Source organism: Rutidosis leptorrhynchoides, chromosome 10 (genome assembly GCF_046630445.1).
Source record: "Rutidosis leptorrhynchoides isolate AG116_Rl617_1_P2 chromosome 10, CSIRO_AGI_Rlap_v1, whole genome shotgun sequence".
NCBI classification, from domain to species: Eukaryota; Viridiplantae; Streptophyta; class Magnoliopsida; order Asterales; family Asteraceae; genus Rutidosis; species Rutidosis leptorrhynchoides.
Window position 1 is genome coordinate 40,933,474 of NC_092342.1, and position 15,948 is coordinate 40,949,421.

The 15,948-nt window shown below is 34.9% G+C and overlaps 2 protein-coding genes across 2 annotated transcripts; one reads left to right on the plus strand and one right to left on the minus strand.

Moving 5' to 3' along the window:
• The first annotated feature begins 289 nt into the window (after positions 1-289).
• LOC139872805 (scarecrow-like protein 33) lies at positions 290-2,192 on the plus strand. Its single transcript, XM_071860731.1, has one exon. It carries the CDS (start codon positions 322-324, stop codon positions 2,119-2,121), a length of 1,800 nt encoding a protein of 599 aa, XP_071716832.1. The 5' UTR covers positions 290-321; the 3' UTR covers positions 2,122-2,192.
• A 1,728-nt stretch (positions 2,193-3,920) lies between these two features.
• LOC139873635 (uncharacterized) lies at positions 3,921-7,766 on the minus strand. The gene is made up of 5 exons (XM_071861573.1): positions 7,642-7,766; positions 7,399-7,502; positions 4,636-4,717; positions 4,476-4,549; positions 3,921-4,333 (listed from the first exon to the last, which is right to left on the minus strand). The coding sequence occupies exons 1-5, from the start codon at positions 7,681-7,683 to the stop codon at positions 4,099-4,101; spliced, it is 537 nt and encodes a 178-aa protein (XP_071717674.1). The 5' UTR covers positions 7,684-7,766; the 3' UTR covers positions 3,921-4,098.
• Positions 7,767-15,948: the final 8,182 nt, after the last annotated feature.

Below are 15,948 nucleotides of genomic sequence, written 5' to 3' on the forward strand. Positions count from 1 at the left end.
AGAACCAGGTTAAACCTCACCGGACCATCCGGTTACCATCCACAAGGTGGCTAAGATCTTTCACCATCTCCTACATTCAATGAACCTTTCATTTTTAAATATTTTAAACACAATTATTTCATAAAGCTCCACACTAAAACATCCAAACCTACTTGTACCTCTTGCATTAAAACTTGTACATATCACTTTTTTAAATTGTACATATCACTTTTTTTAAAACAGAAACCATCTCCCATTCATCCTATATATCTAGCCTACCCGGAATCTTATTAACTTCATACTCAACACTTAAAACTTTCAAACTTGCAAACATTTTATGTCATGGACACCTTATATGCAACTGCCATGAACAACTACCTTAACAGTTACAACCACCACACAGTTCAATCCCCTTTCGATCAAACCCTCGTAAACTACCCGAACTTTGACCCGGCACCAGAGTGCTATCAGGATCCATCCCCGTCAACCACAATTGCTAACGGGGATGGATCCGATAATCCGGATCACTACGATTCGGTTCTCAAGTTTTTAAACCAGATGTTAATGGAAGAAGATGACTTGTTAATAAAGCCGTGTATGTACAACGAATGTATGGCGTTACAAGTCGAAGCGGCTGAGAAATCGTTGTACGATGTTCTTGTCAACAAGCAGCCAGCCGATTCGCCCGGCTACTCAGCCGGGCCCACCAGCAGTCAAGAGAGCATTAATAACTTTTCGTGCAGTGAAGAAAAAGTAATCGATCTCCTTAAAGAAAGTAACTTGAATTACAATAAAAAGAGAAGCCCTGTTCGAGAAGATGATCGAGACATGAAAATGGCAAACGTTTTGGAATCAGATACTGATCGGTTAGAAACATACGATGAAGATTTGTTATTAATTGAACAAGAACCTCAAAAGTTTACGTCACCTGAATTAGCGAAAAAGATGAACGAATCGTCGAAACGAGGAAGACCACGAGGGAAGAAAAACACGAGCACTAATGAAATCGTGGTTGATTTGCGGGATTTGTTAACGCAATGCGCGCAAGCGATTTCAAACTATAATCAAACTTCTGTTTGTGAAGTATTAAAAAAGATCAAACAGCATTGTACTCCATATGGAGATTCGACAGAAAGATTGGCGTATTATTTCGTTAAAGCAATCGAAGCTCGTTTATCGGGAATTGGGCCGGATATTTATCGGGAATTTAATCTGAACAAGTTTCCGGCTGCTCAAACGTTAAGAGCGTATCACGCGTACATAATGGCGTGCCCGTTTCATCGCATGTCAAATATTTTAGCAAACGGGTCGATTGAGAAAATTTCGAGAGGAAAAGATAAACTTCATATTATCGATTTCGGGATTTTATACGGGTTCCAATGGCCATGTTTCATCAAGAACTTATCAATGAGACCCGGGGGCCCGCCGAAGCTTCAGATAACCGGCATTGATCTTCCGCAACCCGGGTTCCGACCCGCGGAGCGGGTCCAGGATACGGGTAAACGTCTTGCGAAATACTGCAAGAGGTTTAATGTGCTATTTGAGTATAACGGGATAGCAAAAAAATGGGATGAGATTAAAATCGAAGATCTGAATTTAAAAAGAAACGAGTTGACTGTGGTCAACTCGGTCAACCGGCTCCGGAATATACTTGACGAGACGGTAATAGAGAGTAGTCCTAGAGATACAGTCTTGAGGTTGATAAGAGAGATCAACCCAGACATGTTTACTCTCGGGATTCTCAACGGGACCCACAATGCACCGTTCTTGCTGAACCGGTTCAGGGAGGCTTTATTCCATTTCTCGACTTTATTCGATATTTTCGACAACACGGCGCCTCGAGACAGTCAATATAGACTTATGTATGAGCAAGAGATGTTAGGGAGGGAAGTTATGAATGTGGTAGCGTGTGAAGGGACAGCTCGAGTTGAGCGGCCCGAGAACTATAAACAATGGCAATCAAGAATTGTTCGGGCCGGGTTTCGGCAGATCCCGTTGTATCGGGATAAAGTGGATGAAGTGAAGAGTAAGGTTAAATTGAATTACCATAAAGATTTTCTTGTGGATGAAGATGGTAAATGGATGTTACAAGGATGGAAAGGGAGAGTTCTTTATGCAAGTTCCATATGGAAGCCTGCATAAAACATGTAGAACCCTAGATGTAGTTTAATATTTACTTCATGTCTTTGATTTTTCGAATTCTCATATGAATCAAGATCAGAACTTTTTTAAGTGTTCCCGCCATGCGCCTAATTGCCTCTTAATTAAATTAAATGGTTCAACACTAAATGTTGAACCTCTCAGCATTCAGTGCAATTGATAATGACATCTGAATGACAAATGATGTTGGAACCGTTCAACAATCTAACAATCTGTGTATTGAAACATGCATTGTTAAAATACTCTATTAACCATTTAGCGCTTAATCATCTAGAACATCAGCAACATATGCAAAATCTAAGTGATTCCAAAGTAATTATTGGCTCAAACTAATCACAACATGAGCATTTTCGGAAAGTGAAAGTATAGCTTACCTCTTAATCTGTTATGTAATTTGACTTTGACTGTTCAGAGCCAAAAATTGGTACTTGAAAGAACTAAAACAGTAAAGTCAAATGTGATAGATGCAAGAGTAAATAGAACCTGGTCAATCTTTGAATCAACCTGACCGCATTACCCTACTTTTCAGTTAAATAATGCTAAATTGTATTTCTTAAACTCGAAAATTAGGGCATATAAAGTTAATGAGCACATTTTTTATCTGAGTGATTAACAATCATGCATGTCGGTATCTGCAAATATAATTTTATTCTCTAAAGCATCAACATCATGATTAGATTATCCATTAACTATGCTATCAATATTCACTGAACCTGAGCTACCACACACTATATCTCAATTTGATAGGAAGTTTCCAATTAAATAAAATAGATTATTATATACGTAAGAAAGATCAAAATGAGCAAGTGGACAAACGTCCCAATCACTATAACATTTAAACTTTTATTAGCAAACTTATGATAATTCTATAAATAAACCAACTACAAGTCTACAAACATCATTATGTCACAGCACAAAATGTTTGACCTGCCTATATTAGCAAATATATTGAGAGTATAACTCTATGAATAAACCAACTACAAGTCTACCAACACCATTACGTCACATGACATCAGCACCTGAAGGCTACATTGATTAAATGGTATACATTTTTGAGTACAAAGGAACGGAATCACTTATCATGTATACTGGACACGTCAACTCCAAATAAGAGGCCAATTCCAGAATATCAAAATTGTATCACTTAGAAATCTAAAATTGTTAATAGTCTTCTATATAATTTGAAATTTAAATAATGAATTTTCTCTTTAAAGGTGTTTCTGGATATTAAGGAATCTCATTAACCACGAGGTTATGAGATTGAGTCTAGTCGTGGACAAAAATGGGTCCCACTACAGACTTAAATATCTCTCCTCAAATTCTAATGTTAAAAAAACCATATCCAACAACTTTCACCAGCTCCACTTGAATAAAAATCTGTTCTTTTTTTATATATGCGTCCTTAGTCATTGATAACTTGACAATCAAAACGCGTGTATTTCAATACCAAAAGTTTTAGGTAAGAAAAGAGGGTTCCAATTGCATGATTGGGTCAACCCGATTTCTTCAAAGCCATTGCCTTACACCTACACAACTATACCTATATCCTACAAGCAGAAATGATTTCTTAGGAGGCAATGATCTATTCAAAATTACGTGTATCTTATTATATATACAATAACACATTAAAAATTTACTCAACGGAACTAAAATATCTTAGAATTATGTCATCCATTAAAACTGTATTCTACTATACATTCAAACTAAACCAAATAAAGTGTATTGGACATCAGCGACTCAGAATTAGAAAAGTGTTCTTCCATCATATTTAATTAAACTGGTCAAATATTGGGTAGTTGGATTGGATACATTTTAACTCAACAAGGTAACTTATACAATAAACATGCTAATCATGTTGAAAATTACATCAAAACTAAACTCTGAGGGGAAAATATGTTAAATATAAAACTGTATCTTAACTATGAAGCATATTTAATTTAAATAATAACCTGAAAGTGATCAGCCCCTTTTATTTTGACTTTTGGAAGATCTTAGAACATTGAAGTCCAGCTTTCCTCGCTTATGTGGCTTATGAGAACTTTTTCTAACGTTGTTTGATGAAGAACTCTGGTTGCCTTCAATAATATTCGACGATTTATTTTGAAGTTGTACCTCTGTCATATCTTCAACTTGTTTCCTTTTGAGGTCTCCATTGACTCTATTGCTATTCAAGCTTACTGGCTCATCAGTTTCTCTGAAAAATAAAAAAGATTATAACTTCAACAAGCGTGACATGAAGTAAACTAAATAAATAGAAGCTCTTTTATAAAATGAATCGTAAATTGGTGCATGAAATTATTCAAAAAGGGGTTTACACAATATCAATGATGCCTAACCTGTTAGACAACTTTTCTCCTTGATCCCCAGAGCATGTAGCATCATCATCAGATTGTCTTGGCTCGTTTAATTTCTAAATGAATGAAACTTTAAAATAAACACGAAATGGTGTTTGCAGGAGAATAAAGAAACTTCTCATCAATCAACTCTTATACTTACATCAATAGAAGGATTAAAACTTTGAAAAGACATTCGACCTCTAATGGCCCCGGGACTAGGATCCCCTTCCATAATCACCATACTGCATGCAGAAATATAAGTTGCATATTGTATTATTTATCAAAAAAGAAGCCTGACTATTACAAAGGAATATAATGTCAAATTATCCAACTGGCAATACAAGAGACTACAATAAATATTTTAAGGAACAACTAAATAAGTTATGAATTCACGACAAGAGAGCACTTAGTTTGATAGCTAATAACCACCCTTAAACTTAACAGGCAGAAGTTTAAATGTCAAAAGCTTTGATTACGTTATACGGTCATTTTGGATAACTCGAAAATCCTACTGGAGCCAAATTTGTTAACTAGGGACCTACAAACCTGTGGAACCGGGCAAGCAACCAATCAAGAAGCTAGTGAGACTCGATATGGAAACCTCCTTTTGAGGTTCTTATCTCTAGATCAGTCAAAGTCACCACTTGATGACTTCCTTTGTAGTTTATACGAAAAAGTTTACTGCACTAGAATAAGATTCAGGAAGCTTTATTTACCTAAACACAGCAACGCCTAGCATAAGCTTAATGAAGAACGTTTAAACTACTTATGCAATATGTCTACATATACACCAATTTCTAATTACAAACAAAGCAAACTGGGCCCTTAACAACCAATAGTAAATTCCTTAAAAATGCCTTATGGAACAGAAGAATAAACTAGGACCTTAACAACCAATAGTTAATTTTTACTATGGTCATGGAGGTATTGACATTGATTATGTCAAAAAAGATCAATGAGAATAGTGGTTTCAAGTATCACTATGGGTGTAAAAAACTAAAAATTTCTTATGTATGCTTTGCTGATGACCTGTTGGTGTTGTGTCATGGAGACTTGGCATCTATTCAAGTTATTAAAAAGGTTTTGGATGATTTTAGCACTGGGCTATTTCCTAATCTAAGCAAGAGTATTGTATTTTGGGAATGTCACTGAGGAGGTCAAAAGAAGCATCCTTCAGCTGCTACCATTTACAATTGGCAAACTGCCAATGAGATATTTGGGTGTAACCTTATTAGCAAAAAGACTAGAAATTGGTTATTGCAAATGCCTTGTTGATAACGTGAAAGCATTGGTTCAATGCTGGAGGAATAAGAAATCGTCTTATGCTCGAAGGATCCAGCAGATTGCATCAGTCTTAGGCTCTTAGCATCGATGCAAATTTACTGGGCATCAGTTTATGTGATTCCAGCTGTGGTAAATGAAATTGAAAAAGTGCTAAAAGGATTCTCATGGAACCAAGGAGATAGCTCTAGAGGCAAAGCTAAAGTAGCTTGGAAGTCAATTTGTATGCCCAAAGATCAAGGTGAATTGGGGATCGAACCATTGAAGAAATGGAATCAAATTCTGCTGATAAACAACTATGGAAAAATATAACTCATGATGATTCATTGTGGCTAAATGGGTTAATGTTGTGAAGTTAAAGGGCGGAAGTATTTGGGAAATCTAAAGAGGAGAGCTCTGAAAGTTGGGGTTGTAGACAATTACTTGCATTAAGAGATAGAATCAAGCCACATGTATCTTATGAAATTAGTAATGGTTTGAAAACATCTGCATGGTTTGATAAGTGGAGCTCAATTCGTACATTAGATCAAGTGGTAGCAGAAGAGATAGATATCCAGACTGGGAGATAATATAAAAGTGGCACAAATAATCCAAACAAACAGTGGAGGTGGAGGTGGCCTGAAGAACGGAGAAACAAATTTCCAATTCTATATAGTATTGAAGTTCCCGAGTTAAAGATATTGAGTTAGAGATATTGCTGATAAAGATGTCTGGATATGTAATGATGGTAGTAAAAGGGAGTATCAAACTTGGCAAGCCTGGGAAGATTTGAGGGATAGCACACCAATTGTGAGTTGGCTTCACGTCATATGGTTTCCACAGGCCACCCCTAAACATGCTTTTTTACTCTAGGTTGCAGTTCAAGAGACACTGGTAACACAGGACAAATTTCAAAAATGGTATCCTAATCTGAAGCCCAAATGTGTTCTATGTGATCAAGATGTTGACTCCCACGAACAACTATTTTTTAGATGTGCATATGCAACAGAAATCGGAAGTTGGTAAATGTGAAATTGTTATTTAAAGGGCTGCCAAATGATCTGCAAAGTATTATGGAGATGCTTCTGCTTACCCATACTCAAAGAATATATGGAATGTAATTAACAGAATTATGATAGCTGCAATGGTCTACTATATATGGCAGGAAAGGAATTAGAGAATCTTCTAAGATAGGAAAAGATCTGCGAATGAACTGAAGGTGATTGTAGAACAATTTATTTGGGTCAAAATGTTGACTTTAAAAGTCAAAAAGAGTAATGCTGTTGTGAAGGCAGCAGAGTTGTGGGAGCTTAAGTGGCCTGATATGAAGTTTCAAGGTAGAGTAAGGCAATACATGATCTAAATGTAGCGTGTAGTGAAAAATGAGACGGCTTATTTTAGGTTAAATTGTATTGCTGGTCGTTTTGTTGGTGCTGCTGCTCTATTAGGAGTTTGAATATTGTTTTGTTTTGCTTTGCTTTGGGCAGGTGCTTCCTGTGCCTTGTGTTTGTATTGGTTTGATTATTAATATAATTTAGCCTTTGCCCTGAATAAACACAAAGTTTATTCTACATGCTTTCATACCATAATCCTACTTTGAAAATTAAAATCTTGTAAAACAATATACCAGCAAATATAATCTAAAAAACAATCAATCAATTACCATTTTTTTGTAGTAATAGAAGAAGATGGAAAATTTCCATCAGGTATGATTACTTCTTCTTCCTTTTTGGTTTTTTCCTCTTTAACAGCTACTCTTTGCATAAACTATGATACAATTAAAACCCTAATTAACTTCAAAATTCATTGAAACGTAGACTGTATTAAATAAATATATAAAAATAGAAAATTATAAACAAAATTATGTTTAGTATTGAATGAATGATACGGAGTAGTGATTTTGTACCTTCAAATTCTTTAATGTGCTTGATAATTCGCGTTTCGCCATTTAAAACTTTAAAAATAGTGTTTTGCTGCTGTGGCCCTTTTTGAGGGTTTGCTGGCTGGTAAGCAAAATCGAGTTGACAAATGTAACGTCAGTTTACATATACAGTGTTATAATTCAGTAGGCTTATAACTACCTTTAGTGGTTTAATTCTTGATGTTATAATTCAGTAGGCTTATAACTACCTTTAGTGATTTGATTCTTGATTTAGAATACTAATAATGAAGTGTAAGAACAAAGATGATAATGGAGAGAAAGAAAGAAACACTTTGTAAGTGTGAGAAATGGTGCAAGTTTAATGCTTGCATTCATGGCTATTTATAGCAAAAATATCACAAGTTTAGGTAATACAATAATATTACTTTTGTGTATCAATAATTGACTATCCATTTATATATATATATTTATATTTATATATTATAACACTCCCCCTTGGATAGCAATTTTGTTTGTTGAAGATCAACTGTAAGTTACTGCCTCGTTAAAAACCTTGCTAAAAAAAACCCAGTGGGAAAAACTTTAGCTAAGGGAAAAAGAGTGCAGCATGGAGTTGACTCCCCCTCAAGTAGACATCGCTTCGGTTGTTACATCTTTTGAACATGTCTCATGCCAATGTTATGAACGTGTGTTCTGAAAATAGCAGTTGGAAGTGCTTTCGTGAAAAGATCAGCAAAGTTTTTGCTGGATTGAACATATCTCATTTCAATCTCGTTGTCCTTAATGAGATTTTGAGTGTATGAGAAGAATCTAGGAGGTATGTGTTTGGTTCGGTCACTTTTGATATACCCTTCTTTCATCTGTGCTATGCAAGCTGCATTATCTTCATAGATAATTGTTGGACTTTTATCGCGTTCTAGTCCACAAGAATCAGTAATGATTTGTGTCATTGATCTCAACCAAAAACATTCCCGAGTAGCTTCATGTAATGCAATCACTTCGGCATGATTTGATGATGTAGCAACAAGTGTTTGTTTTTGAGAACGCCATGATATTGCAGTACCTCCATTTAGGAATACATATCCAGTTTGAGATTTAGCTTTATGTGGATCAGATAAATAACCTGCATCAGCATAACCAACCAAATCTTGTTTTGATTCGTTAGAATAAAATAATCCTAAATCAGTAGTTCCTCGAAGGTATCGAAATATGTGTTTGATCCCATTCCAGTGTCTTTTGGTAGGAGCAGAGCTGAACCTTGCCAACAAATTAACTGCAAAAGAAATGTCAGGTCTTGTACAATTTGTAAGATACATAATAGCTCCAATTGCACTAAGATATGGTACTTCTGGTCCAAGAATATCTTCATGATCTTCACATGGACGAAATGGATCAGTTTCAACATTGAGTGATCTAACAACCATAGGAGTACTTAATGGTTTTGCCTTGTCCATATTGAAACGTTTCAAAATCTTTTCAGTATATGTTGTTTGATGTACAAGTAAACCATTAGGCATATGCTCAATTTGTAAACCAAGGCAATACTTGGTTTTTCCGAGATCTTTCATTTCAAATTCTTTCTTTAGAAGTTGAATGGCTTCATAGATCTCTTTATTTGTACCTATGATGTTAAGATCATCAACATAAACAGCTATGATCACATATCCGGATGTTGTTTTCTTAATGAAAACACAAGGGCAAGTAAGGTTATTTGTATACCCTTTGCTTATCAAGTAATCACTTAATCGGTTATACCACATACGTCCCGATTGTTTTAACCCATATAAAGATCTTTGTAATTTAATCGAATACATTTCTTTGGGTTTTGCATTTGATGCTTCTGGTACCTTAAATCCTTCAGGTATCTTCATATATATATCACTATCAAGTGATCCATATAGGTAAGCAGTCACAACATCCATGAGAAGCATTTCTAAATTTTTAGAAACTGCCAGACTGATTAAGTACCTAAAAGTAATTGCATCCATAACAGGGGAATAAGTTTCTTCATAATCAATTCCCGGTCTTTGAGAAAAACCTTGAGCTACAAGTCTAGCTTTATACCTTGTAACTTCATTTTTCTAATTTCTTTTTCGGACAAAAATCCATCTGTATCCTACAGGTTTCACATCTTTAGGAGTGAGAATGATGGATCCGAAAACTTTTCTTTTATTGAGTGATTCTAATTCAGCTCGTATTGCTTCTTTCCATTGAGCCCAATCATGTCTATTTTGACATTCAACCATAGATGTTGGTTCTGGATCATCATCATTATTCATGATGTCATATGCAACATTAAATGAAAATTTCTCATCAAGATTTTTCATTTCATTTCGGTTCCATAATATTTTTGAATATGCATAATTGATTGCAATTTCTGTATTGACATCATCAATCTCCTCTGCAGTAGGAGTACTGATTTGTGGTTCTTCTTGAACACTTTCTTTTACTTCATTATCAGCTGATTTTCTTTTTCGAGAATTTTTATCCTTTGAACCAATTGGTCTTCCACGTTTCTGACGTGGCAAAGATTCATGAGTGACGTTATTGCCAGCTTTTGGAATTTCAATTCGAGCTGGAGTATTTACTGCTGGTATATATGATTTTGTCACCGTTTTTGTATCTGTAAATGCATCAGGCAATTGATTTGCAAGTTCTTGTATATGCATTATCTTTTGAACTTCCGTCTCGCATTCTTTTGTGCGAGGATCAAGATACTTTAATTGAGGTTCACACCATGAAACATCATTTTCTTTATTTTTCATTTCTCCCCCTAATCTAGGGAACAATGTTTCATTAAAATGACAATCAGCAAAACGTGCTGTAAAAACGTCACCTGTCATAGGTTCAATATACCTTAATATTGAAGATGTTTCATATCCAACATATATTCCCAACCTCCTTTGAGGACCCATTTTTGTACGTTGTGGTGTCGCAATTGGAACATACACTGCACAACCAAATGTTCTAAGATGGGAAATATTTGGCTCTTGACCAAAAGCAAGTTGTAGGGGGGAATATTTATGACTTGCACTTGGTCTGATGCGAATCAATGCAGCAGCATGTAAAATTGCATGACCCCATATAGATACAGGGAGTTTTGTTCTCATTATCAATGGTCTAGCGATTAACTGTAAACGTTTAATCAATGACTCGGCTAAACCATTTTGTGTATGCACATGAGCAACAGAATGTTCAACAACAATTCCTATAGACATGCAATAGTCATTAAATGCTTGAGATGTAAATTCACCAGCATTATCAAGTCTCACCCTTTTAATGGTGTAATCAGGAAAATGAGCTCTCAATTTAATAATTTGGGCAAGAAATTTTGCAAATGCCACATTACGGCTTGATAACAGACAAACATGAGACCATCTGCTAGATGCGTCTATTAGAACCATGAAATATCTAAATGGTCCACATGGTGGATGAATTGGTCCACATATATCACCTTGAATTCTTTCAAGAAACATTGGTGATTCTTTCTCAACCTTAAGTGGTGAGGGTCTAGTTATCAATTTTTCCAAGAGAGCAAGATGTACATGGAACCATTGTATCATGATGGATTTTTCTATCCTTTAGTGGATGTCCATGAGTACATTCAATAATCCTTTTCATCATTGTTGATCCTGGATGGCCTAATCTGTTATGCCATAAACTGAATACACCAGGATCAATATATTTTTCGTTAACTACCATATGTATTTCTGGTACATTTATATGTGTATAATGTAATCCAGAACTAAGTCTTGGCAGTTTTTCAACCACATGACTCTTGTCAGTGATACTTAAATATTTCTCATTTTCTGTTGTCACTGACTGATAATCATACCCGTTAAGGTATATGTCGGAGAAACTCAATAAATTTCTGCTTGACTTGGGAGAAAATAAGGCATCATTTATTAAAAATTTTGTACCATTTGGTAGTATGAAATTTGCCTTTCCTATCCCTTTTATCAAGTTAGCAGGTCCTGATATTGTATGTATAGTTCCTTCCGTTGGTTTTAGATCAATAAAATATTTCTCGGATTTAAGTATAGTGTGTGTAGTTCCACTGTCTGCTATACAGAGATCTCCACCACTTGATTGATGTTGTATTCCAGCAAAATTCATATTGAACTTCATATATAAGAAATAAATAGTGAGTACATTAATATTACACAATATTTTAAACGCAAATAGATAGTACTGAAACATTTAGCAAACATAATGACAAAGACAGACGATATTAAATCGTTTATTTTTCGAAAGACACACAACTTAAACATTCAAGAAATCTTCATATAAATCAGATGGTTTCTCAGTGACTGTTGGATCGACGTTATCCACAAAGTTTACTTCCTTTTCTTTATCTTTCAGCGAATCCTGATACATCTTAACAAGATGTTTAGATGTTCGGCAAGTATTAGCCCAGTGGCCCATTCTACCACATCTGTAGCAAGATTCTTCAGAATTTTTAGAAGAATTTTCTTCAACATCTTGTTTAGTGGGCTTGTTTTGTGGTTGATATTTATATTTTCGTGGATTATTATTTCTTTGACCACCACGGCAAGGACCACGACCACGTCCTCGCCCATTACCATTACCATAAGGATGGTTTCTACCATAGTTATGGCTTTTGGCATGATGATGGTGATGGTTATTATAACCACGACCTTGCCCGCGTCCTTGTCCCTGTTTATAATTATTTGCAGTATTTGCTTCAGGGATTGCAAGTGTACCAGTAGGACGGGATTGCTGATTTTTCATTAATAGCTCATCATTTTGCTCTGCAACTAAGAGATATGAATTAAGTTCAGGATATGTTTTGAACTTTAGCATTCTCAAATTTCTTTGCACTGTGATGTTTGCAGCATTCATTGTGGAGAAAGTTTTCTCCATCATGTCTGCATCACTTATTTCATGTCCACAGAATTTAAGTTGTGAACATGTATTATACAGAGCTGAGCTATATTCATTTACTTTCTTAAAGTCTTGGAACCTTAATGTTCTCCATTGTTCCATAGCAGCTGGAAGTAAAATTTCTCTTTGATTATTGAATCTGCTTTTGAGACCTTCCCATAAAACATGGGGATCTTCTACAGTCACATAATTATTTTGTAAGCATTCATCAATATGTTGATGAATAAAGCAACATGCCGTTGCTTGTTCTTTTTCAGAACAAGTGTTGTTTTCATTTATGGCTTCAAGAATACCCATTGATTTAAGATGCATTTTTACTTTTATAACCCATGGCATGTAGTTGTTTCCAGTTGATTCTAAAGGAGTAAATTTAAGCTTTTCCAGATTCGACATTTTCTATTAAAACAAACAACATGATAAATTATAGTCACTTTATATTCATAAGTATATAAAAATTAAACATAAATTTAATATAACATAAATGATAAGTAGGTGACAGTGTCGACCATATGTAAGCAATCATTAATAAATGTTATATAACATAAATATAAATATTAGTAAACATAAATGATAATTAGGCGACAGTGTCGGCCATATAAATGTTAGATAATAGAAATATAAATGTTAGTAACATAAATGATAATTAGGCGACAGTGTCGGCCATATAAATGTTAGATAATTGAAATATAAATGTTAGTAACATAAATGATAATTAGGCGACAGTGTCGGCCATATAAATGTTAGATAATTGAAATATAAATGTTAGTAACATAAATGATAATTAGACGACAGTGTCGACCATATATTATTCAGGTGGTATAACCGACCATATATCATTTAGGTGGCAGAGCCAACCATAATTAGTATTAAGATTATCGTGCTGATAACGTGTTATAATTCAGTAGGCTTATAACTACCTTTAGTGGTTTGATTCTAGATGTTATAATTCAGTAGGCTTATAACTACCTTTAGTGATTTGATTCTTGATTTAGAATACTAATAATGAAGTGTAAGAACAAAGATGATAATGGAGAGAAAGAAAGAAACACTTTGTAAGTGTGAGAAATGGTGCAAGTTTAATGCTTGCATTCATGGCTATTTATAGCAAAAATATCACAAGTTTAGGTAATACAATAATATTACTTTTGTGTATCAATAATTGACTATCCATATATATATATATATATATTTATATATTATAACATACAGGACTTTTTTTGCAATAATAATAACTAGTTCGGGTCATGCACGGGCGATGCGGCGGGGCTTTCGGACTGCGTATTCATATTTAATGTAACTTTATGTAGTTACAGAAGGAAAAACGCTCCATGTGTTAAGCGACGTTGTTGATGTTGTCGTCTTTACCGTTTTTTAAAATATGTCCGGTTCGAACGTAGTTAGTTTCGTTTTGTTAATAAAATTATTTCGAGTCTGACGGTGCTGGCGAAAAAATATAACTCGCGGCGAGCAGGAAGATACGGGTTGTCGTTGTTTTTAGCGTTTTTTAAAAAGTGTCCGTTTCAAACGTACTTTTTATCGTTTTGTTCATAAAATTATTTCGATTATGACGCTCATGTCGAAAAAATTTAACTCGCGGCGAGCGGAAAGATACGGGCTGTCGTTTTGTTTAGCGTTTTTTGAGAAGTGCCCGTTTCGAGTATAGTTAGTCCCGTTGGGTTCGTAAGATTTTTTCGAGTTGAACGGTGGTCTCGGAAAAATTTAACTCGCACCGAGCGAGAAGATAGGGCCCGTTATAAATTTGGGTGGAATTATTTTCTTTTATTTTATTAAAATTATATATTTACAACCGTTGTGTAAATATAGCCGAAGTTGAGGGAACGATTGTAATGTGAACGTAAACTTAAAAGTACAATCGGTTATAACTAAAACTAGAAAGATTGTCACCACATTTAGTATATAAGGGTTAATAATCAAAATCAATAATAATTTTAACCATATTTGACTAATGATAAATTGATAAGATAATTTAATTATTGAAACTGAGAATAAAAAATGGACAGAGGGTGCGCATAATTTGCGATTCACTTATTATCAAGTCTCGCGCTTGAAAGACATGATTATCCGAGATTTTACCTTCTATAAAAAGTCAATGTGCTCGTTAATATGAGAATATCCTTGTTTAACCATAAAAAAAACTAAGAATAAGAAGCAATAAACAAAGGTAAACTGAAAAAATTACTCCATAATAATTTTTTATAATTATAATTAACTTACGTAGTATTTATTTAAGTGAACAATCTTATTTTGTTCAACCACATCGAGTTTTCAAGTGGTCACCATGACTTGCTAGTAAAATTGTGGGTCTCGGTTCAATTATGGCAATGTTCACTTGAGTTTAATTAGAGATTTACAGTAGAATATATTTTACCTGACATCGGAATGATGTCTGGATGTAACAGACTGAAGCCCGGGCTAGTTGTAAGTGAACTATTTTGCCCTTAGGGTTTGTGCTTAGTCTTAAGTGCTTTTATTTTATTTATTTAATTAGTGTTTTATTATATTTGTGTTGTGTCCAGTTTGTGACAAGGGTCCCAGAACAGGTTTGTTTATTTTATTTGGACTTCGTTTGGGTTACCTAATCCTGTACGAAAGATATCAGATAACTGGTAAATACCCGTGTGTTGAAAGGTATTGTGATATAACACAATTAAGTGTTATACCAGCTGCCACTTTCTCATTTTCTTCCCATTTTTAGAAAATACACCGTACCTTCATCCCTCCCACCTAACCAAACCCTAATTCCTAAATTGTGTTCTAGAGCTCAAATTGTTCATACCATCTTGTTTCTTACAGATTACTGAGTCTATCAAGGTAAGTAACATGTGTTTTTGTGTTCAATTCGTTGTTAAATTCTTGGTTTTGTGTGAGTTTTGTAAAAAGCTTGAATTTGTGTCAAAACAAGTGATTTAAGTGTTGTTATGGTCAAATTGTTGTGGGTTTTGAGTCTATAACAAGTAGTGAACAAGTGGTAGTCGATTTTGGTGTTTAAAACGAGCTCTAGATCGAGATTTGAGGATTTCATCGTGAAGTCCGTAGCCTTTGTTCAGTTTCTGAGGAAGATGAACACAGTCGGCCGACTGTCGGACGACAGTCGACCGACTGAGGGTGAACCGACCGACTGGCGAGTGAACCGACCGACTGAGATTTACCTTCGGCCGATTGATGTATTACCCAATGAATCGACCGACTGGACAGGTCAGTCGACCGATTGTGTCGACAGTCGACCGACTGTAAGTGTCAGTCGACCGACTGTGTGTACAGGGCAGAATGTTTTACCAAAGTGCCTTTTTCTAGCCGTTATGCTGCCCGTTTATATTTTGGTGTTCAGGATGTAAATTTTGAAAGTGCACAAGTGTTAAGCATGAAAATTTTAGCGGACGCATTTTTTTTACTAATTTGCTATAA

Excerpts from the sequence above, each read along its gene's own strand:
- LOC139872805 (XM_071860731.1), top strand. The coding sequence starts at position 322 with ATGGACACCTTATATGCAACTGCCATGAACAACTACCTTAACAGTTAC.
- LOC139873635 (XM_071861573.1), bottom strand. The coding sequence starts at position 7,683 with ATGGCGAAACGCGAATTATCAAGCACATTAAAGAATTTGAAG. Across the intron at positions 4,550-4,635 it reads GTTTTAATCCTTCTATTGAT|AAATTAAACGAGCCAAGACA; the intron begins GTAAGTATAAGA and ends TCATTCATTTAG. Across the intron at positions 4,334-4,475 it reads GGAGAAAAGTTGTCTAACAG|AGAAACTGATGAGCCAGTAA; the intron begins GTTAGGCATCAT and ends TTTATTTTTCAG.